This window comes from Cricetulus griseus, chromosome 2, assembly GCF_003668045.3.
Source record: "Cricetulus griseus strain 17A/GY chromosome 2, alternate assembly CriGri-PICRH-1.0, whole genome shotgun sequence".
NCBI classification, from domain to species: Eukaryota; Metazoa; Chordata; class Mammalia; order Rodentia; family Cricetidae; genus Cricetulus; species Cricetulus griseus.
In genome coordinates, this window is record NC_048595.1 from 46,837,117 (window position 1) to 46,860,284 (window position 23,168).

Sequence of the window (23,168 nt, forward strand, 5' to 3'; positions counted from 1 at the left end):
GACTCTTTGTTCCTTACTATCTTTACCTGCCATTTCTCAATCCACACTCTCCCTCTCAGGCACGCACACTAGTTAATACTGATTGGCACCACAACGTGGGGCTACTACAGATGGCTACTACAGGTACTGATAAAAACCCAAACTGAAAGCACTTCTGAGTTTGCTTAACTCTAAGATGCTATATAATATAGGGCAATGATACTGAAGAGGGTGCTAAGGACTGTCTTTTGATGCAGGTATAGGTAAAAGTAAAGGAAAAATGTTACTAGTTGAAAAGTTAATCATTTTCCTTTTCCTTTATAGACTCGTTACTTATGTCACATTAGTCTTATTGAAGTAATAGAATTGATAGATCATGCAGACAGATAGTCAAGGAATGTAGAGAAACTAAGACACATTGATTAATCCCTACTGGGCAGAACCACAAGGTCTAGCAGGGAATGAGTAGGGCCTGATGAGCATCTAACAAGCGAACCAACTCTCCACATGCTTTTGAGACATTGCTCACTGGTTTCAGGTGCTATGGATGAAGAGTCATATTTATACATCTCTATCCTCTCTGATTTTCAACCATCCTTTCATTTTACCTCCATGTAGTGTTTATTGTCAAGAAGGATGATGTGAAATACACCAGGCAATCCATTTCTAAGGCTTAAATTACAAGTGTTGACAACCTTGACTTGCTCTTGACCCATTTGCTGCTCTCAACCTGCACTCTTGTCAGTTTTTGAAGATCACATATGTGTTTGTATGTCCTTTCCTATATGTGTCTGTTTATGGAAGGGGTTGGGTGAGTGGAGGCAGCTGAGTGGAAATGGCAGAGGTGCAGGACACAGAATCCACCCGCTCTTTGGCAGGTTCACGCTCCACCACTCATAAGGTTTGTGACCAGGGCCAAATTACCTCTCTGAGTTTTGTTCTTTGGTCTGTCAGATGAAGCTAATCACCCTTTCCCTAAGACCATTAATTAATTTGCTCATTTCAACCTCTTCTGGTTACTTTTAGGTCAACTTGACACAACATATAGTCATCTGAGAGGAGGGAACTTCAATTGAGAAAATGCTTCCATAAGATTGGGCTGTAGGGAGGACTGTAAAGCATTTTCTTAATTTGTAATTGATGTGGGATGGCCCAGCCCATTGTGGGTGGTACCACACTGTGCCAGTGGTCCTGTGTTCTATAAGAAAGCAGGATGAGCAAGTTATGAGGAGTAAGCCAGTGAGCAGCACCCCTCCAAGGCCTCTGCATCAGTCCTGCCTCCAGGTTCCTGCCCTGTTTAAGTTCTTGACTTGACTTCCCTCAGGACATTTAAACCAAATAAACCTTTTTCTCTCAAGTTGCTTTTAATAATGGTGTTTCATCACAGCAATAATAGCTTTAACCAAGAGATAACCCCAGGTTGCTCAAAGTCATTGTGTGTGTGTGTGTGTGTGTGTGTGTGTGTGTGTGTGTGTGTGTGTGTGTGATTTTTGAATAATACAGTTGAGTGCTGTGTTAGTTTCCTGAGCTGGAACATGTCACTCTGAACCTAACTCTTCTCTTTCCCTGATTTCTACACTTGCAGCAGACTAGCAGCCTGTTTCTCCTATGCCTGGGCACACACTCCACATAGACACCAAGAATCAGCACCTGCATTTTAGTGAAGGCATGCTTAGCTGAAGCTTAGGAACTTTTGCTTTAGTGATTTTAAAGTCACTATTTCTTAGATTCCAGCTGTTTCAGCAGCAAGTAACTCTTCTGAGTAATGCTGTGGGTTGGGTCACCTGTGCTGGGCATATGCTGGGTACGTTCATGCTTACTTTGAGTTATCTAGGAAAAGTTGGCCATACCAGGCTAAGAGTCATGAAGAGCAGAATTCAAACATCCTAAGGTTGAGATTGTAAATTTTCATTCTGGGTAGTTTGTCTATATTCCATCAATACTTGGTGAAGTCACACATTCTTTGGAACTTAATTAAGGAGATAATGGTATAAAGTTTTATTTATTCATGGGTTTTACTAGCTGAGTTCAGTCTTCCACTTATAAATCCAACCCCTTGATGCAAGTGAGCATAGCTTTCTCTATTAGTAAGAATTAACAGTCTCTACTGGCAACATTTGGAAAATATGTTCAAATAAGGTCATGAGAGCTAAACACTGACATAGTAACCAATCTCTCAGAGCTCCCAGAAGAGAAAAGAAGAGCCGCTCTTCCACACTAACTCAGTGGCCAGGAAACTTAAATATGACAGGTGAAATACGACAAGGGAAAACACAGGTGAAGATCAAACTCGCCCTGACTTCCCTGACTATAGGTGTTTGCTTTAAGGAGTGCATGATGGTCTTGAAATGTCCTTTCATAACCCTAAGAACCTATCCCAGGAAGGAGAGCACGTCAGCTTCTTCAGGGTTGCTGGTCAAGAGCTTCTTGCCTCTCTTTATAGGTAAGCACATAGCTTTGTATCCCAGACAAGACCTTACAAGGTAACACTGCCCTAGCCTTCTAGGACTAGAGCGAGAAGCACAGAGTGGGGTCCACTAAGAGCACCCTGGAGAGTGCACAGCCCTATATGGCACAGGTGGGTGTTATCGGTAAAGTGAGTTCAGCCTGTTTTTCCAACAAACTTTTTCGAAGTACCTGAAGAACACAGTGGTCAGGAGTACAGCACGTGCCTGGATGCAACCTGAGTGTCCAAATGCCAAGTCTGAAACCTCTAAACAGTTTTTGTTTTTGCCTCTGTAAAATGGGGGCATGTTAATACTAAAGGCAGGCGGTTGTTGTGAGGTTGAAGTAATATATTGAGTTGTTCTTATTATTGGAAAATAAAAGCTCTCAAGGTTCTTACGGAGAAGATGCTAGCTGGTTCTGTTTACTGCTCTGCTCCCCAAACTTAAGTCTTGATTGTGTTCCTTTGTTAGAAGAGCTGGGCTGAGCACACAATTAACCCAATCTACTCTGATGTCCTCAGAATCTTTCACTTTACAAAGCACAGGTCAACTTTCGGGAAAACAGCAAGCTTTGGAAGACACTCTGTAAAGAGGCCACCGTGAGGGGATTAGGATGGAGGCAGATGCCTTTCCCCTCTGTGACCTTCCTCTGTGACCTTCTAAATCTTAGTCTCTCAAACCTGGTGGCTTCTTCCCAGGCAAATATCAAAGTGGCACTCACAACCTCCTGGAAGATGTTGAGACTGGAACTGCATGCAGAGGAAAGGGACACTGAGCTTCTGACCAGATGACTGAGTCACAGTGGTATGGGAAAACGCTGGTATTTCTTTGGCATGCATGGCAAGTGTTCCTATCTTTTTGTAACTAGAAAACGCAAAATTCAGCTTCAAATAAAGACAAAAAAAATTCAACAGGAGAGCTTGCATCCTAAGCCCCACTGCCTGTCACTTTACCTAGAGGTGGCACAGTGGCCTCAGATATCAGAGACCTGATGTCGTGGCTCAGGTACAATGGAAGCATGATAACTGGTTGTTCTCAAGTATCTCCATTTCAAACCTCAGGATCCTCCCTCACACTTTGATTTAAAAACTGTAGGACCCTTGGGAGGTACTTATGTGGTGGGGGTGGAAGAAAAAAAAAGAAAAAGGAAAGAAATCAAACATTTAACCCATAATCTACTTGCTATGACATTTATCCCTCTAGAACTTTCTGGAATTCTAAACAATGACATCACAGCTTTCTTTATAAGAAACACCATACCCACCGCCCTGTACTTCAGGGTACAAGTCAGGGTACCCCTAGGGCTGGGAGTGCAGGACAAGACACATCCACAGACTTGGACTATGACTGGAGCATTCAATGGACCACAACATGCCAGAGGGCCACAGGACACCAGACCAGAGGAGAAATGGCGGAAGCCCTACAGCCAGTTGCCAGGCAGGAGGAGAGTATTGCTCATATCGCAGCAGCCACAGCCATTCCCCAGCACACAAAGCACACTCAAACAGTAAGACATACCACTGGTGGTCCCCGTACCACTGCCCGAGCCAGGTCCGGGGGACGAAACCACAGTCCTGTAGGTGGGTGGTGGTGGGGGAGGTGGAGTTGCTCTCTGTCCCAACCCACACTCTTTAGGAGAGGAGAGCGTTTCTAAGTAATCATCTTTAATGAAGGTCTGCTCAGCGACTTTCTTCTGCACTTCTTCTAAATTGAGCGGAGATGGTACATTTCGAGGACTAGGAGGCCCTGGGGGACCTGCAGAGCTTGGGGGGCCAGGTGGGCCTGGAGCTGGGGAGTCAGCTGGGATGTCTGATGCAGCTGGTGGGGTCACCACCTTTTCCCTTGGAGTCAACTCTGGAGTAACATGTTCCGGGGATGCATCAGAGAAATGGACCCACTTCTCTTCAGTGTTAACAGCAACAGACTTGGGGGACAACACTGGGCCAAAAATGCTGTCCAGGTCACTGATGGATGGTAGTTTCTCAATTTTGGCCTCTGTGTCTGCCTGGTCATTTCCTGTGGTTAAAGTAGTTGATTTTAAATTTTTATTAACTCTTGCTATTACTTGTATAGATAGGGGCTAGAAGGAGTGTAGAGGCAAAGTTTAACAGACATATTGTACCATGTATGATGCCTCAATGGGCATTCTTCGTGATGTGGAAATACCTTTACTGAATTAAGTACTGAAGGGAGAGGGTAAGGCACTCACTTCAATACGTGAGGCATGTTCCTATGCTAGCATTTACTCCTATGTAAGGTGACTACAGTGGAGCGTCTCACCATTATTTGAAATGCTGAGCACTGTACTGCCCTCCAGTGGAGCAGTGGCAAAAAGACAGTAGCAGGGTCTCTTGAGCTCTGGAAGGGCAACTACCCAAGGGGAGGACATTCTTGGAAACCTGGCCTGCTGAATACACAGAACACAGCACAAGATTTGAGCCCCGAGTATCAGCCTCATCTTTACAGAGCATCTTCTCCTGTCTAGGCTGTTAAAAAGAATGTTTGGAAAAACTAATGATAACCTCTGGTAATTGAAAAAAAAATAGGACATCACATTTAGCTATAGTTTACTTTAAGTACACCAGAAACAACAAGATTATTAAGAAGATAATCCCACATAAATGTGTACAAACACATACAACATACTGCATACACAACACATACAGGGGACACAGCAAGGCATTTGCTACTGATTAGAAATGTTATATGGATCCCTGCGTAACGGGGGGGGGGGGGTCATGAAAACATCTTTAGAATTTCTTTTCTCATGAAGCAGAGCTTGTTAATATACCAGTGGTGACTGCAATGTATTTCTTTCTGAAATATCAGCAGTGTATTCTTTTCTACGCATATCAATAAGAGGGAAAATTAAAAACTTAATCCTTTAGTGAAGTATAAGATATTTGATGATTACAAATTGGAAAATAGTTATTTTTGTCAAGGCAACAATGAGGTTATTCAAATCAGAAATTTCTGTCTAAATATCTCAACGGCACAGTCATATCTCACCTTACTTATGAGTGATTCATAGGCTATAAAAACTGGCTTGGTATTTCTTTATTTCTGATTGGAAAGGAGTTAATTTCCAAGGCAGCAAAACCATAGATAAATGTAGCCTTTTGCACGACTGACAGTAATTTATGATTTTGTGGCTTATAGATTTATTTGCAGCTAATACAATTTATGGAGACACAGGGTCTCCAAACAACTGAAGTTGCAAATACCTTACTTATGATGTGTTTGGCGGCTTTTTATTGGGCTTGAGTCAGTATAAATTTCATGAATGACCGCACCTACATTTCTATTTTTCTGAAAAATATCTATTCTGTCTTTGTCAAACTCAGCAGGCTGCAGGGACAGCCAGGCATAAAGCTGATGCAGGACTCCAGAGGTGATAAAGAGCCACATTCTAGGGCTCAGGTAAATAAAACCATCATTACCACTTCTGAATTGCTTGTCCAATAAGACGTGGCAGATTATAAATTTCGTGACTGAAAGTATTGATTTTAATAGAAAGGAAAAGCTGTGTTTCAGAAATGGTACATCTAAAATAGTTTACAGTGATTCCTTGCCATATTTTGTAATTATGACTACAGCTCTTGCAGTGAAATGATTAAATATTTGAATGACAGTTGAGGAAAATAATCCCTCCAACAGGTAACTCTCATTATGGGACCTTAAGCTTTTATACCCTAAGCAATCAGTCTTAGTTCTATCAGACTGTCTATTGGCTCTTGAAAGATACAAATTGCACTGTAAAACTATTCATTTTCAAGTAGTTCAAATGAGAGCCAACCAAGTGAGAGGTGGGGTAAATAGTTGACTTTTCATCTTATGGCTACTTTATTCTACTTTATAACTAATGCAGCCCCCATCATATAAAATTACCCTAAAATACCCCGTGTATGTCTGTGTGAAACCTGGGAGTGTACATTACAGTAAGTCAGTACAGTAAGCTGCAGTGACATTGAAACCCAACTTGAGCACTGTGCATGTCAGCACAGCCTCTGCTTCCCAAAGCATCAAGGGCATGTTGTCATCCAAGGCCATGGATCTGTTTGCCACATCATCTCAGAACTATAAAAACCCATTTTACCTGTTGCAACTGTTAAGGGGGAGCCTGTTCGAGGTGGGGTGGCTGGTACAGTTTTTGGAGGCAGAGGTGGAGGAGCTGCAAAGAGAGAGGTAAAGTGTCAGCAATCACATTCTTCCTGAATTATACAAAAAGGTAGAAGAAGTATGTTCTGGGCTTTTATTCACACATCTAGTCTTGGAAATGGGCTAGCCACTGTCTTTATTTTTAAAATTTCGGTGCCAAATGTGCTGGCTAATTTTATGTTCACTTTGATACAAGCTAAAGCTAGAGCCATTGAAGTGGAGGGAACCCTAATTGAGAAAATGCTTCCATAAGATAGGATTGCAGGCAAGCCTTAGAGCATTTTCAAAATTAGTGATTGATGTAGGAGGGCCCAGCCCATTGTGGGTGGGGCCACACCTGAGCTCAGGCCCTGGATTCTATAATAAATCAGGCTGAGCAAGCCATGGGAAGCCAGCCAGTAAGCAGCATTCCTTCCTGGCCTCTGCATCAGCTCCTTTCTGCAAGTTCCTGCCCTGCTTAAGTTCTTTTCTTAGCCTCCCTCAATGGACTGTGATATGTAAGCCGAATAAACCCTTTTATCTCCAAGTTGTCTTTGGTCATAGTGTTTGATCACAGCAATGATAACCCTAACTAGGACTCCAAGAGACAGAAGCATTCAGAGTCCTCCATCTTGTGACCATAGGAGTTTTGCAAAAGGTCAGATAACTACAATATCAACATTTTATTCATTCAACAAACACCAAGCCACAGTTAAGTTCAATTTCTTTACTAGGAGCAAGGGGTACTGTGTTGAATAAACACTGGCTGTGTTCTGGAGGAATAGTGATTGATCATGATTCCTTGTAACACACAGCTCCAGTCCAGGGTGTGACCACAGAAACAGCAGTGGACCTGAGGGGGCGCCAGGTAGGGGCTTTCAGTCTAGTCTGGATAATGTTGCCTATATTGTATCTGGGCTGATTTTGCAATACTATGCCTTTAAACTCTTATAGTGTGTGGTAGTTTGAGTATAATAGGCCCCCATAATCTCATAGGGAATAGCATTATTGGAAGGTATGGCTTCGTTGGAGTAGGCGTGGCCTTTTTTGAGGAAGTGTGTCACTGTGGGGGTGGGCTTTGAGGTCTCCTTTGCTCAAGATATGCCCAATGGCCCAGTGTCTCAGTCGAATTCCTGTTGCCTTTGGATCAAGACGTAGAGTTCTTCAGCACCATATTGGCCTGCATGCCACAGTACTCCCAACTGCCATGCTTCCTGTCATAATGATAATGGACTAAATCTCTGAAACTGTAAGCCATCACCTCAATTAAGTGTTTTCCTTCAAAAGAGTTGCTGTGGTCAAGGTGTTCCTTCACAGCAATAAAAAAAACCTAAGACAGCATGTCCTAGGAAATCAGGAATGAAGTGATGGGCCAGAGAATAACATTCCCAATAAACACTCTTAGGAACTAAGATCCTAAGATAAAAAAGTACAGCATTTTGGCCCCTACCAAAAAATTTGCCCTTATGGATAGGGTTTCTCATTTTGTAGATGAAATTAGGAATTATTCTTCCAATAGATAAATTTTCTTTTTTCTTTAAATGTATGTTACTTTTTCCACTTGTCATGTCTGATAGATTCAAGAGTTCACACTGTTGTCATAAGCTCTCCCTCACTGGGAACCTGAGAATGGGCCCATTTTTCATATCCTAAGATCAGATGAGCCAGGTGAGTCCGAAGTTAGAGTGCCCTGACTACCTGACTAGTCAGTCCTCTCTACCCTAGACACCCCAGGAAGAGTGTTTTCCTGACATTCTTCCCCTCTCCACCCCCAGCACCACACACACACACACACACACACACACACACACACACACACACACACACACACACTCTATCCTGCCTTTTTACTTAAAGATCATGGATAAGTAATTCTTTAAAATAATTTTATGTGTGTAAGTGTTTGCCTGCATGTATATGCCATGAGTGCACATGGCATCCACAGGAGGGTGTCTCCCTCCTGTGGATGGAGACAACAAATGGTTGTGAGCAGCCCATGTGGGTGCTGGAAACCAAACCCAGGTCCTCTACAAGAGCAGCCAGTGCTCTAAACTACCAAACCATCTCTTCAGCCTAAGTGGTGTTAATCTTAGCTATGAGCTGTTGAACTCTATTCCCAAGTGGACCTTTCCCCTCAGAAGTTAGGCACCAATCAGAAGTTTTGTTCCTAACTCATCACCTCTATTAAAAGCCAAGATGATAACCACTAGACACCATAAAATAAACTACCGTAAGGTCTAGCACTAAAGAGGTGAACCACCACTGCAACCATAAAGCAAGCCGAACTATAGGATTCATATCAGTTAAACAGCAGCCTCAGCTGTGCTAAGTGGACATGCAGCATCTACAGTTCGCTCTCAAGTTCCAACTCTATCTGTATAAACATGACTGTCATTTATTTTCTTGCCTCTTAAGAGGACTTTTCTAGGAATAATTTGGATAGCTTAGATCTGTAAAGAAAGGGTCCAAACAGAGGTCTTTTCACTGGTTTTGTATCAGGTTGCAGGGAGAAGCACTCAGAATCCCGCTTCTGTGGTTCAAACACCACTCAATACTCAGAGCTTTAGGAAAAGCTGCTGACTCTTGCTTTTCCACCCTCTTTTTGAGAAAAATATTTTTACAAAGGCTGAATCATATGACCTTGGAGTGACAACATTCCCCACAAATAACCTTTTAGCCTTTAATTCTCAATCCCTTTGGTTAATTCCTGCCGTCAGTTTTAGATGCCAAAAGCAGAGCCCTAGGGATACTGGACTGGAGAAAGTATTTATTGGTGAGTCTCAATGCATTAAAAAGATGGCCCCCCATGCTCCTTCACTTCCCAGATATCTTCTCCTAAAGTCCACTCTTCCCACGAGGATTCCAAGGAGCACCTTCTACATGCCTCCTGCTATGGGTGTCTACTGATGGAGACTTTGTAAATCTGTGGGAAGCTTTGTAAATCTGTGGCTTGACCTAGCGACTAACCCAATGAGCCAAACTAGTCCAACTCACCAGAGGTGAGGAAGTTACAAGGCCTTTCAGGACCCTTTCCCATCACCTAGGTTGAAACCAGCAGCACTGCCATACATTTGTCTTGGTTTTGTCGAAGTGTCTTTCTGCTAGAGAGCCTGTTTGTCTTGCCTTACAGGTTGTCTTTTCTGTCTATGGGTTCTTTCTGTCCTGTGCAGTCTCAGTTGTTCACTGGGACCAGCAGAGACCCAGCTGGACTTGCTCAGTGCTGTGTTGTGTGGTTGTCCAGTACCTTCGGCTTAACTTCTTCCGACTTGCACATAGTCACGTGAGAGGGATGGATGGACAAAAGATCATGTTAAGATGTCAGAAGAGGGGCAGCCTCAAGGCTAACAACACTGCTTCATTTTGTTATTTCACTCCAGCTTAGGTAACCTACCTAGACTGTTAACGAATAAAGTCTTTTTAAATTCAAGTATTATCTACCCAGGTCTTCTAACAGTGGCCTAAATTTTTACTATGCAGACAGACAGTAAAATGAGTCAGACACATAACTTACTTCCAGTGGGAAAAGGTCTGGCTAGCTTCGGTGACTCCATGCTTGGATTAATTGGTTGGCCTGAACCCCATATCTCAGGCTGATCTAAAAGAACTAGAAACATAAAGACAATTTCTCAGGGTAAGTTCAAACAAGAATTTAGAACGTCGATTGAAGTGAAGCTTCACCACATGATCCCACACCCTGCGTTGTCCTAGAAGTTTAATTTAGGAGTGTGCTGAGCCACACATTCTTCAGGCAGAGGACAGAAGCAGAAACATGGTGCGTGGGGAGCAAGGGGGTGGCTGTGTGTGGACATGGTGCTAAATTAAAGGAGAATCCAACTCTAACCCACACTTTCTTCCTGGCTGGTCACCTAAGGACATCCTGGGTGCCGCTACACATACTGCCCCCATTTCTGTACCATTCAAACATTTTAGGAACTAATTCGAGAACATTTATTTTGTTGTTAGTCGGTGTATTTAAAGACTTCTATGAATACGCTTCAATGTTGAAATGTCTGGATTCTGTGCAGCGGTTCCTGTTTTTAAAGATTGCTCAGTCTCTTAACCCTTTACAGCATCCTAAGCAGGAATGGTTATTCTGAAGATGCTTGTTGAATATTTTAAGATAATCAGAAAATTAAAATAAATTATTATTTCATTTTATGTGCTTGGATGGTTAACCATCATGTGTGTCTGTGTACCATGTGCATGCCTGATGCCCAAGAAGGCCAGAAGAGGGAGCTGGATACCCTGGAACTGAAGTTATAGATGCCTGATTGTGAGCTGCCTTGCCAGTTCTGGGAATTGAACCCAGGTCCCATGGAAAAGCAGCCAGTGCTCTTAGCTACTGAGCCGTCTTTCCAGTCCAGCAATCAGAAAATGAATAGTTCTTTAGATATATGAAGCAAACCAAGGCAATTTTTCTTTATTTTGATGTTTCGGTGGTTATTGTTCACGTGTAAATAACCAGTCCTTTTCAGTACGTGCATTGTTATTCAATGTGCAGGCTGGAAAGTAAGTTGGATGAGTAGTTCATTGTAGCTTCCAGCCTACTGCAGAATCTCGGGCAAGCCATTTAACCTCTCTGAGCTTCCCCCTGCAGCAGAAAAGGGAGGCAATAATAACTCCAGGAGTAAATGAGAGTGATGAAGGTAGTAGTGGGGGCAAATACATGTATACACAAAATACGTACATCAAGCTCTCATCTAAGGCCAGTAGCTGTTTTGTATTTCATTCTCACAGCACCACCGTGTGGTAAAAGTCAGTGCCATTTTGGGGAGAGAGAAAGCAATGACTAGTGTTCTCAAACACTTGTCTACAGAAAAAGTAGAGGAGCTGAGACTGGATGCAAGCACAGCTCTTTCCAAGCCACACACTTTCCCCTCCTAGGTCTTCCAAGCAACAAAGCATAGAACAATCAACTTAAAGAAAGAAGAGTGAGCAGACAGGAAAGAGAGGCGTGGCCATGGGAAGGGCTGGTGTGGTTGGTGCAAGTATCAGAACTTTGCCAAACTTCAGTGGTTAAAGCCAGAAGGACAGTCAAATAAGACTCATCAGTGAGTCTAGATGTATGCCTTTCTCTGTTACATTCCTCCATGCAAGCCTAAGCCCTATGCTGGGAATAGCATTACTTCCATGGGTTGAACATGGGGACCACCTGGATTAAAAAAACAAAAACAAAAACAAAACTTCTATTCTCATGGGAGATACTTCTGTATACTAATGGAGTGAATCCATTAAATGTGGAGGTTCAGATGGGACACACCAACTCTCAACACCAGTCACCTCACAATTATGTCATAATAGATGATGATCACAAACGACTTAACAATACAAGTGATAGCCTTTCTCCAAGGCTACATTTTATATAGCTCTATGTTAAAAGGATAATGCCACTGAGAAGGTATTTTAGAATGGGTTTTATAAATTGTTAACTAAATCATTGAAAGCATCCAGGTGCAGCTGGTTGCTACTGAGCCATTCTTTGTAGAAAAGAAGTTTGAGTTGGTCACATCTAAAACTTTTACAGTGCACTTTGGTCAAAAGTGATGTGTGCATTTTCTAGAGTTTGCACTTGTAACAGCTATCAGTGAGTTCTTTGGCTTCACCCACTGGTTTTCTTCTGGAAGGGATAAGACCTGGAGCAAGTCCTTGCACTCCGAGATGAAGGTAACCAATGAGGAAGAGTAGCCCCACAACCCTCCTATGTTTACTACTATATTGTTACCAATTAATAAAATTCTGTCTTTATTATTGTACTTTGAAATCTCTCTGTTACTTTAGCTTAATCTTCTTGTCTAGTTATTATATAAGTCTTTGTTTTCAAGACAGATTTTCACTATGTAGCTTGGAACTCACTCTGTAGACCAGGCTAGCCTTGAACTCACATACATCTCCTTGCCTGTCTGCATCCCAAGTGCTAGGATTAAACGTGTGCACCACTATGCCCAGCTGATCATGTAGGTGTTAGGGAAACTTCTCCATTGGGGCCTAGAAAGTTACCATCTTATTGCACATATAGTTTAGAGTTCTTTTTTTAAAAAGATAGTATTTTTAATTATGTGTATATGTGTGTGTCTATCTATGGGCATGTGAGTGCAGGTGCCATTAGAGTTCAGAAGAGAGGGTTGGATCCCCTGGAGCTAGAGTTACAGGCAGTGGTGAACTTTTCAGTGTGGCATCTGGGAAATGAACTTGGGCAGGCCCTCTGCAAAAGTAGTGCATGCTCTTAACCATATTTCCATAAAAGTGGGGCCATATGTCCAGGCCCAACTTAGAGTTTTTAAGTCAGACAATTTTTTGGGGGGGTGTTTCGAGACAGGGTTTCTCTGTGTAGCTTTGTAGACCAGGCTGGCCTCAAACTCACAGAGATCCGTCTGGCTCTGCCTCCTGAGTGCTGGGATTAAATGTGTACGACATCACCACCCAGCTTAGTCAAACCATTTTTATAATGACATTCACTAATATCAAACACACTTATTAGAAATATATGCACTGGGTATAAGTACAACTCAAATATAGACTATATCCCTGTTTTAAAGGGGTGCTTTGTATCAAGACACAGCCCTTCAAAAACATGGTGAATTTTAAACACTTAAATATTTAATTGTAGAATGAATATTTAGTAGGCAACCTAACACTAATGACAGAAAGGAAGGCATTTTTCTTATAGCTAATCATTTAGCAATGCTTCTGGGTCTTGGGCTAGCAGACCTGTACACCATTCCACTGACTCTACCCTGATGAGCTGAAAAAAGAGTCAATGCTGTCAGAAAGGCCTCATTACTGAGCATGAGAAGACCACTCTGCATTTATACTCCTTCCCACACCTCTCACAGGGGCCCTCAGGCACAGAGTTCATTTACCCTCATCAGGATTGGTGTAGATTGGCATTCATTTTTCCTGGCCTATTTTCGGGAGTGAACTTGTTAGCCATTCTGGGAATAAAATTTTAAGTCCTAAACTAATAGATGTTTTTCAACTAAATTGACAGCACACTTCACTTGGATCGTTTTCCCCACCATGAGGGTCTGATGGTATGGTCACAATATACAATCACATACATTTACTTGAGAGAAGTAACTATCACAGTGCTGTAGAAGACACACAGTTCCCTACCTTCTGTCTTCTGTTCATCAAAAGCTGATTCTAATGGTGGACCAAAGAGAGGAGCAAGGGCCAGTGTATCATCTGGAGGCTTCTTGCTAAAGCATGCATTTTAGGCAGAATATACAGAGAGAAGAACCAAAAATTAATGCTCAAAACCATACACAAACTTTCAAATACTTTCCTTGGTTAAACAAGTACTTGTGTACTCAGGCATGCACACGTGTGTACAAAGCTTTTGGTGGACTTAGAAAGTATCATGGGAAGATGTCATATGGGAAAGGTTCATAGCGGGGGATAAGACCCTGAGATTGAATAGAGGCCTAGGGGCAGTTCCAACAGAAACACAGTAGTAAGTCTCTACACATAGAAATGACATATTAGAGATGCCAGTTTATTATAAAAAACTATACACATTTGCTTTATATGGTTTTGAGACAGCTTCTTATAAAGCCTGGGCTGTCTTAAAGGTCATGATCCTTGTGCTTTTGCCCCATGTGCTGAGCTGCAGGAATGTGCCAACATGATGGGCCTAAAAATCTGTACTTGTCATTGTCTGTGCTGATTAGTTTTTATGTCAACTTGATGTAAGCTGGGGTCATCTGGGAAGAAAGAATCTTAGTTGAGAAAATGTCCCTATAAGATTGGTCTGAAGGCAAGTCTGTGGGAGCAGTTTTTTGATTGATGACTGATAAGGAGGGCCCAGCCCATTGTGGGTGGTTCCAACCCTGGGCTGGTGATCTTGAGTCCTGTAAGAAAGCAGGCTGAGCAAGCCATGAGGAGCAAGACAGTAAGAGCGCTCTTCATTGCCTCCACATCAGCTCCCTCCTCCAGATTCCTGCTTTGACTTCCTTTGATGATGGACTGTGACCTGAGACTTATAAACCTTTTCCTCCTTAACCTGTGTTTGGTCATAGTATTTTATCACAGAAATAGAAACCCTAACCAAGTCATCACCCTATTTCTTATTGTAATAAATGCAGTTTAATGAGAAAGTCAAGCACAGAGCTATGCATGTCGTGCCCAGAAATTTTGTGTTGGAATAAAAAAACTGGGGCACTCAGTTTCTAATTTCATCTTGACCCCCTCACTTAATAAACTAGTGAATACCCAACCCAGTACATCCTAAGAGTATTGAGGTATTTTGTTTTCCTCCTGACTACTTATCTAGATGGATTATTATTATTTTATTGTTTCCATTCTTTCTCTGGACCTGACTTCCATCAGGGAGCCTATGATGTCCGTGAGTACGTCATGCAGGTGAAGGTTGGAGAGGAAAGGGGAGAAGCAGGTGGAGGATGAGAAGGCAAAGAATCCAGGTTTTAAAGAAATATAACTATCACTATGGAAAACATTAACTATTTGTATAATACTTCCCTCAAAGAATCTACTGTGAAATACAATTGTGTGTGTGTGTGTTTGTGTGTGTGTGTGTGTGTGTGTGTGATGATAGGGGGCTGGGAGACCAAAATAGAAGGTTCTTTTGGTCAGGAAGTTGGAATGTATCATGAAAGTATATCCAACTATCCGACTTCTCTTTTTTTAAGGCAATGTAATGTATTTAAGATGAACATTCCAGAAATCCAAAACCACTTTATACTGAACTTTAGTATCCTCAGTGAGTAGACCATACATTCTGCCATAGACAAATGCAGACATTTACCCAAAGGTTCCCCTTTGGGCTGCATGTATGAGCAATTAACAGCAAATTTGATCCGTGCTGTAGATATATGAACTCACACACATGTTAGGTCCTTCATTCATGAGGCTTGGGGAATATTTGTTGAACAGTTAAGTCCATGATGAATGAAACACAACCAGGCTCTTCCATGCTCACCTTGTAAGTTCTGGAGTTGGGGTGGAACGCCTGGGCCTTGCGACTTCTTCACCTGACACACAGGACAAAGACCTTTTAAGACATATCTTTAGCAGCCCCTTCTGGCGTGTCATATGAGCTATGTTTGGAAACACTTAAGAGATTTAAGCCTCTTCAATAAGCAACTTAACATGAAAACTGCAAAACAAACCCTCTCTCCTGGCGATGCGACAGCCATATATTTGCCATATGTGGTAGGATTTCTCTGGCATTTTAAAACCTCATTAACCAAAGAAAAACCATAAACAAGCTAACATTTGAAGATTTGTATACTGTAGAGCTCAGAGGAACAGCCTACTACCATTCTTCAAATCCCTGTTGCCTGAATGGGTTCTGGCTCTCAGTTACCCAGGGGAGAATAATCCAGGCCACATGCCCAAAGTACACAGATCCAGGTGTCAGCCTGATCTTTTTTTATAAAATGGCAAGAAAACTTTAAGAATGAATTTAGATTTTCCTAGGATACACTATATGTGGCAGGTGGTGTATCATACCCTATATGTGATATCCTATGTCATATCACTTCGGCTTAAAAATACAGCAAGAGCTGACAAAATATAGGAAGAAAGCACTGGTGTTTTTCCAAAAATATCTGTTTGGAGAATTTAAGCATTAATCATTCAGAACCCAGATACCCTCCATCATAACAAGAAATCTTTGCTGTAAATTGAAAGCCTTAAAAATAAACCCCCAAACTGTATAATTCGAATGCAAATATGCTCCAAGATCCAAGGAACTATTCCTCTGTCAAACCATACTCTATTTCTGGGATCTAAGATATACTTACTGGATAAGTTCCTTTTAATTGCACCCTAGAATCAGAAATAAACACTATAAGGCTTAAGACCACATATATGTTATGTACAATATGTATTACTTCTGTCATTTCAATTAAATTGAACTGTAAGATACTCCAGATTGGGAAAAGGAAATTTGACTTAAAACCACACTGAAGTTGGAACCTGTGGGTAGACACATGTATGCCTGCTCACGGGTGCATGTGCACACACACACACACACACACACACACACACACACACACACACACACACACACACACCAGTTTTTCATGTTACGATAAAGTGACAGAGAAGGAGAGTCATCTATAAGTCACCAGAATGAGCAAGCCCCTTACCTGGGTGGATTTAGTAAGGACACAAATTGGTCTCTTACAACTAGGTCCCTCAAAGTCTAGCACGTAAGCATTCAAAGTTATTAAATGTTTAGTATTTGAAAATTCTAGAATGTATGAGGACTGGCTTCTCCTGAAGCAGTTAGCAGAAACAGTCATCAGAACAGATAGAGCTTGAAGGGTAAAAGTGGTGAATGTTGACTGAAGTCTACTCATGTCCCACTGACAAGAGCGTTTTATAGAGGGATCCCAGAAGTTCTATCTTCCCTACCAATCTTCTCTTTTGGCTTCTCCCCACTTCCTGACACCAGTCTGCCAAACAGGAGCCATCTCTTGAATGCAAGGGCTCTGGCAGAATGCAAACAGCCCTGGCAGGGATCATCATCCATGTCACCTCTAGGACTGGAGTTTTGGCACAAACTAACTCAGATAATAGGAAAGCAACTCAATGAAAAATTCTGACTGAAATCAGAAGTTGTGACAGGTTCTTAGCATGGATTCTTCTAGAAATGTAAGACACCAGGAGGGTGACATCATGAGGCTCGCTTTAGGAGAAAGGGGGAAAGGTGGTAGTGCAAGGAAGTGGTCCAAGAGGCACTCATTCCCACCCTTTCTCACTGTGGGGAAGGGTAGCTGCTGTGTTGTATTCTCTCAGAGAACATTTACAGTGCAGGGCATGGTTTAACACGTTACAATAGACCAATGGACCCCATTTCATCTTTCCTAGAACCGGCAAGTTAAAATTTTCCTGTCCCAGTTTGAATCCATTTATGACAGAGAAACAGTTTGAGTCAGAACAAACCCATTAGATGTTTCTTGGTGGGTGGCTTAATCACACAGATTACATCTTCTAGCTTGTTTTGCCTGAAAACGGCAATTTGTCTGGTGTGCCAGATAGAAAACTATCATATTACTAGGAATGAAATAAATACACTGATTCCAACCTACCTCACTTATTATGGGAGTTTGGATACAGGCGATACATAGACAGACGACTGAAGAATGAATTGTTAAAACAGAGTTGAAATGTTTTTCTGGGCTATGGACCCCCAGATATGAGAACTACTTTAAGGTCTGAAGGAAGAGACACAGGGGTTCAAGTACTGAACTCCAAGATTAATGAGATGACTGAGGGATGAGGGTCTCGTTTTGTACTGTGAGAGCTGCAATCTAGCAGACAGAAGACACCGGAGCCTGAACTGAAGCCCTTTTGATCTGCCTACACTGTTCACTTTATTAAAATTGCAATACCCAAGGAAGCGAGAAGGGCACTTTGTTAGTATTTACCAAGTACTGTGTGCACCCCTTCCTTCCACATGCATTCATCATTGGGCGACAGCGGGGGAGCTCCTACAATTGGATTGCATGCGCCCCAGGAAGGAGTGGGCTACATGCAAGTCAGACATGGAAGAAATATACAGAAAAGCTTGGTTTGTTTTGAAATGAGAAAGAATAAAGCAATTACAAAGGAATAGATTCAAATGGCCAACAGCAACAAGCTGGCCCAACAGGAGAGGGTCCCATTGTCAGCTGAGTGTATAGCACAGCCCTCGAGGAACTGAGTCTGCAGCATGACAATTGAGGCTGAGGTGCTGTCACCACAGAGGCCACACCTGGGAAGGAAGCCCATTGACTGAAGCCTCAAGTGGCCATGTTTTCATTCCATCGACTATTGCTGGATATATAGACATGAGCATATATAAGATAGTGAATTACTTGTCATTTAGAATTAGTGAATTCATTCCTTATGAGTTGTCACAATCTGAGAAATCACCTAAGAGCTGGGTTGGAGTCGTCATACTCTGGCTAGCTGTCTCTGGAGATGCCATCTCATAGTTTAAACAGAAAAACAGCAGCTTATTGATGGGGAGGGTTGCATTTGCCTCAAATAGTAATGACTTTTTTTGGCACAAGTTTAGAAACATTTCAGAAAGCTTTGTCTTCTCTTTTCTCTTCTCTTCTCTTCTCCTCTCCTCTCTCCTCTTCTTCTCCTCTCCTCTTCCTCTTCCTCTTCCTCTTCCTCTTCCTCTCTCTCCTCTCCTCTCCTCTCCTCTCCTCTCCTCTCTCTCTCTCTCTCTCTCTCTCTCTCTCTCTCTCTCTCTCTGTCTCTCTCTCTCAGTTGCAGGCTGTCCAATGTGTGTTTTGGTAACCTAATCAAGTTCTTTATATGCTCTTAACCACTGAGTCATCTCTCTAGGTCCACATTATCATTACTGTTAGTTATTATTACTTCTGAGGAAATTCCTCCTCCTCCTCCTCCTCCTCCTCCTCCTCCTCCTCCTCCTCATCATCATCATCATCACTTTGCCATTAACTTTTGTGTTAAGTATACTTTGGTCCTTGGTCACACACACATACAACCCCCTTATATCACACACCAGGTATATGCTAGGCAGCATTAATTCAGTTATAGACAAACACTTTGATAATTCTAAACTATGTCTTCACATTTAGACAGCCAGAAGCTTCCAACCAGTGAACCCAGTTCATCTACTTCTTGGCCACCGGGTGACCATAATGGTACTGGGAAAGCAACCTTGTCATCTCCCTTTGGCAGCAACTTTCTCTACACATGTTTAAGGTTTAAAACATTGAGAGCTCTTACCGGGCTGCGCCTCTGTGGTCAGCAAAAAGGAAGAGAGAACAGACACCTAGTCAGAGAACGATGGATCAGTCAAGAGGCGTGGGTAATGGGATTTCAAAACAGCTACCAACCATACACACCAAATCACCAGGTCAGAGCAAGATAGGCAGGAATGTTGTTTAGGGCTCATCAAACCCCAGAAGGCTTGGGAGAACCCCAAAGAGAAACGTCTGTATACAGCTTTGCTAATGTGGTAGAGTTTTATGCATCTGCCCATAAGAACAAGACAGGAATGTACAGAATCCTTATAGGTGATTTATTATAATGTCTTGTCAAAAACAGTTTTTTTTTCCTCCAGAATATTACAGGCTATCCAGATCATTTGGACAAGTCTGTTTCCACAGGCAACAGCATGCACCAGCACCATTGATGCCCTGTATTACCACAAGGAAAATCCACTCTTAGGATTTTTCTCTTCATTGTTCTTAGAATGCACATTTCAGCCGGTAGTAACTGTTGTTGTTTTTTTAAACCTGACTTTGGCTTGGTGATTTGGACAATTTATTCTAGTGGACAACCCTTGATAAACACACATGGAAACTGTGAAAACTGCCTGGCAACAATAAACACTTGTGGACCAGATGATATCTGGGAACACACCATATAGATAAGACTTCTTTCTTTATTCCCCCAATCTTGATGACACCTGCCATCAGTGTATCCCAACAGTCTCCTTTGGGATCTTTCAGCTGCACCAGGAAGGACACGGATGTGGGAGGTGAAGGAGCTATGCAAAGTTTGCTTTTAAGACACATTAGAGGGTAGGAGCTTCCTCAGTAAAGGCCAGGAGTTCAAACCTAGGGACCGTGCTCCCAAGATAAACTGATCTTGGGAACAAAAGCTTGTAGACTTTATGCTTGGGAGGCCGCTAGGCACATTTAGTTCAAAGTGAGGTCTGAGACAAGGTTAGAGTCAGAAGAACCAGGAACAGGTTTTAGATTTCTGATTCTGTGATTTCAAGTATGGCATTGTGGGAGAACTCTTAAGGTGAGTCGTGGCTGATGCTGAGGCATGGGCCGTTGTCCAGGCATGGTCACTTCCGGGTCCAGGTTTGTAAAGAAGGTCAATAGACAGATGCTAGTCAACATGACTCCTAGTAGTTTAGAGTTTATTAATTGTGGGCACCGCTACATGTTTGCCCTACTTTCTTATAAACCTGTCTCTGTGTGGATACAACTTAAGTAATGTTAGAACAAAAGGACACTAATCTGTATGTATCTTTGGGCTGAGATTATCATAGTGATTTGAGAAAAAAAACCAAACCTTTACATGACTATGTGGGCTACATTATTGTTTAATGACCAGATGAAAGTTCTTAAATAAGGGAATATGGAGGTTACATGACAAAAATTAGAAATACTGTAAATGAGGCACTATGTGACATACTCGCCCAATATGAGCATGTGATAAGTCATGCAAAATAAAATGCAGACTGCAGCCAAACAGAGGAAGACCCTTTAACTTAAGACTTTCTCCACTTAAAAAAAAAACACTTTAAGGGGGAAAGGTGGAGGGAGGGGAGGGAGAAGGGATTGACATGTGAAACAAGCTTGTTCCTAATTTAACTAATAAAAGAAAAAAACACTTTAAAAATATTACCAAAAGTATTAAACCATTCAAATAAGCCATATCTTAATTTTCTATGAGTTAAAAAAAATCTCTTGGTGATTAGTTCATGCTTATATTTTTTCTAGTAAAGGGCAAGCTCCTGTGATAACATTTTAGAAACTTCATTTGCAATTTTTTTTTTTCATCAAGACTAGCCATTCAAATTCACACAATTACAGGCTGACTAGCAAGAACCCAAAAGACCCGAAGCTGTGCCAAGTACAGATGCTGAGGGTTTCAAGGTCTGTGAGTACGAGCTCCTGAAGCCTTTAGAAACAAGAGGTTCCTAGAATCACCACCATTAGAGATCCCTGCAGGACAGGAAAATCAGCAAAGTCATTATCAGCTGAGGTGGGGGTGGGGTCTTCGGCTGTTAATTTTATGTGTGAGGTCCTCGGTTCAATCTGTGTATTGTAAAATGAAAATTATTTTATTCCCTTCTCTGTAATTTCCCTCAAGTTTCAAAAACCATTTTTATTTTATAATTATAGAATTTTCATCAAAGGTAGATGAAAATGAATTTAGGATCTGCAGCTGGTCTTTTCCGGAAGTGGAGACACCTGTCCAGATACTCTCAGGGTAGGAAGAGGTCAGGAAACTGTCCATCATCAAACTCTGCTTCATTGGCCACTGGGTCCACAGTGTGAGGAGATGGGATGGGGCTACTCCCTCTTTAGAGAGGAATGAGTAACTAGATTAAAAAACAAAAGTGAATTGGTCTAGTTTTTAAATGTGGGCCAAAATTACAACGGCATGACCAAGAAAAGAAAAAAACAGAAACAAAACACACACTCAGTTGTGCAGAGCCTGCAGGTGGCTAATGTGTCCCTGATTGCAGGCATTTGTATCACACAGAGTGAGTTCTTGTAACATCCGTCATACCTGATTATTCAGATAGAGACCTTGAGATCCACCTGCTTGTGTTCTGGACAAATTTCCTGCCTTAGTAATTAATCATTAATTACTTAAATCCCTTGATCATCTGATGCACCCTGGAGAAGGCTCTGAAGACCAGTTTTCTTTTCTGTTTGAGATAATTCTTATTTTGGATTTTGAGGACATTTTTGAGGTAAGCACTGATTTGTGGCATTCCTGTCTCTACCTCATCAGCACTCTGACTTTATGGGAGTTCAACTACTCCTGGATTTTTTTTTTTTTTATGTGAGTTATGGTGATCTAACTCAGGTTCTCATGTTGGTAAGCAAGTGCTTGACCAACTGAGCCATCTCCTCGGTCCTCATGTGTTATAGAGTTTTCTAAGAAAGAATTAGAGTGCACCAACTGTAAGTTATTACAGTGACATGGCCAACAGACTGACTTGCTTTTAAATGCCTGAGGATCAGGATAGAGCATGTGGCAGGCCTCTATTTTCCTCACTATTGTAATCAATGTCTCACTCACTAGGGGGCTGGCTAAGGAATCAGCATGGTGGACATTTCAAAAAATAAGTGAGTTTACAAATGTCTCAAAAACACAGTGAAAGTGAAAACAAGGTTATCCTTGTTATAAAAGCACAGCAACATTTCCTCCTAGGAGAAAAACAGATGAGGAATAGAGAGTTTTAAAAGTGCTACTGGCAAGTTTTAATGAGAATTGGACAACTCTGTTTAACTCTGAGGACAACTCTAGGGTCAAGGAGAATATATGAAATTGGCCAACATAAGGTGGCGCTGGCCTTTAATCCCAGCACTCGGGAGGCAGAGGTAGGTGGATGTCTGTGAGTTCGAGACCAGCCTGGTCTATAAGAGCTAGTTCCAGGACAGCCTCCAAAGCCACAGAGAAACCCTGTCTCGAACCCCCACCCACTGCAAAAAAAAAAAAAAAAAGAGAAAAGGCTACTGAAAGCACCAGGGATGTGACATGAGCACACCACATGATCCTTGCCTCATGTACATCCACAGAGGCTCAGCCTGGTAACAATGGAACACATACTTAGGACTGCACTGGCTGATTGTAATTTTGGAAACACAGAAACTTGGATCACATTTTGGCAAATTTTATTACTTGGATTCATTTTTGTTCTTTTTGTGTCTCCCATTCCTCCTTCCTGACACCTGAATTTTGAGTGCAGTTTAGGTATAGATGGAGCCAGTATACAAGGTAAGCCCATGTTCCCAGCATCCCCCTAGCTGAGCTCAGTGGAATAAACCAACCAACTCTTAGTGTGGGCTGATGTAAAAACAAAACAAAACAAAACAAAACAAAACAAAAAACCCCCCAAAACCCCCCAAAACTCGTGTTTGT

At 42.0% G+C, this 23,168-nt stretch overlaps 1 protein-coding gene across 22 annotated transcripts in view; it reads right to left on the reverse strand.

The window, feature by feature from the left end:
• Window positions 1-23,168, reverse strand: part of Sgip1 (SH3GL interacting endocytic adaptor 1) — a 185,795-nt gene that overhangs the window by 43,371 nt on the left and 119,256 nt on the right. For 11 of the 22 annotated variants that reach the window (XM_035439747.1, XM_035439748.1, XM_035439749.1 and 8 more), the window contains 7 exons: window positions 19,278-19,289; window positions 16,328-16,352; window positions 15,502-15,553; window positions 13,677-13,762; window positions 10,075-10,167; window positions 6,523-6,597; window positions 3,945-4,442 (listed from right to left, as the gene is read on the reverse strand). In XM_035439747.1, coding sequence (XP_035295638.1) covers window positions 3,945-4,442; window positions 6,523-6,597; window positions 10,075-10,167; window positions 13,677-13,762; window positions 15,502-15,553; window positions 16,328-16,352; window positions 19,278-19,289 — 841 coding nt within the window. The remainder of the gene's footprint in view (window positions 1-3,944; window positions 4,443-6,522; window positions 6,598-10,074; window positions 10,168-13,676; window positions 13,763-15,501; window positions 15,554-16,327; window positions 16,353-19,277; window positions 19,290-23,168) is intronic. The other 11 variants (XM_035439766.1, XM_035439765.1, XM_035439764.1 and 8 more) reach the window with 4 other exon arrangements.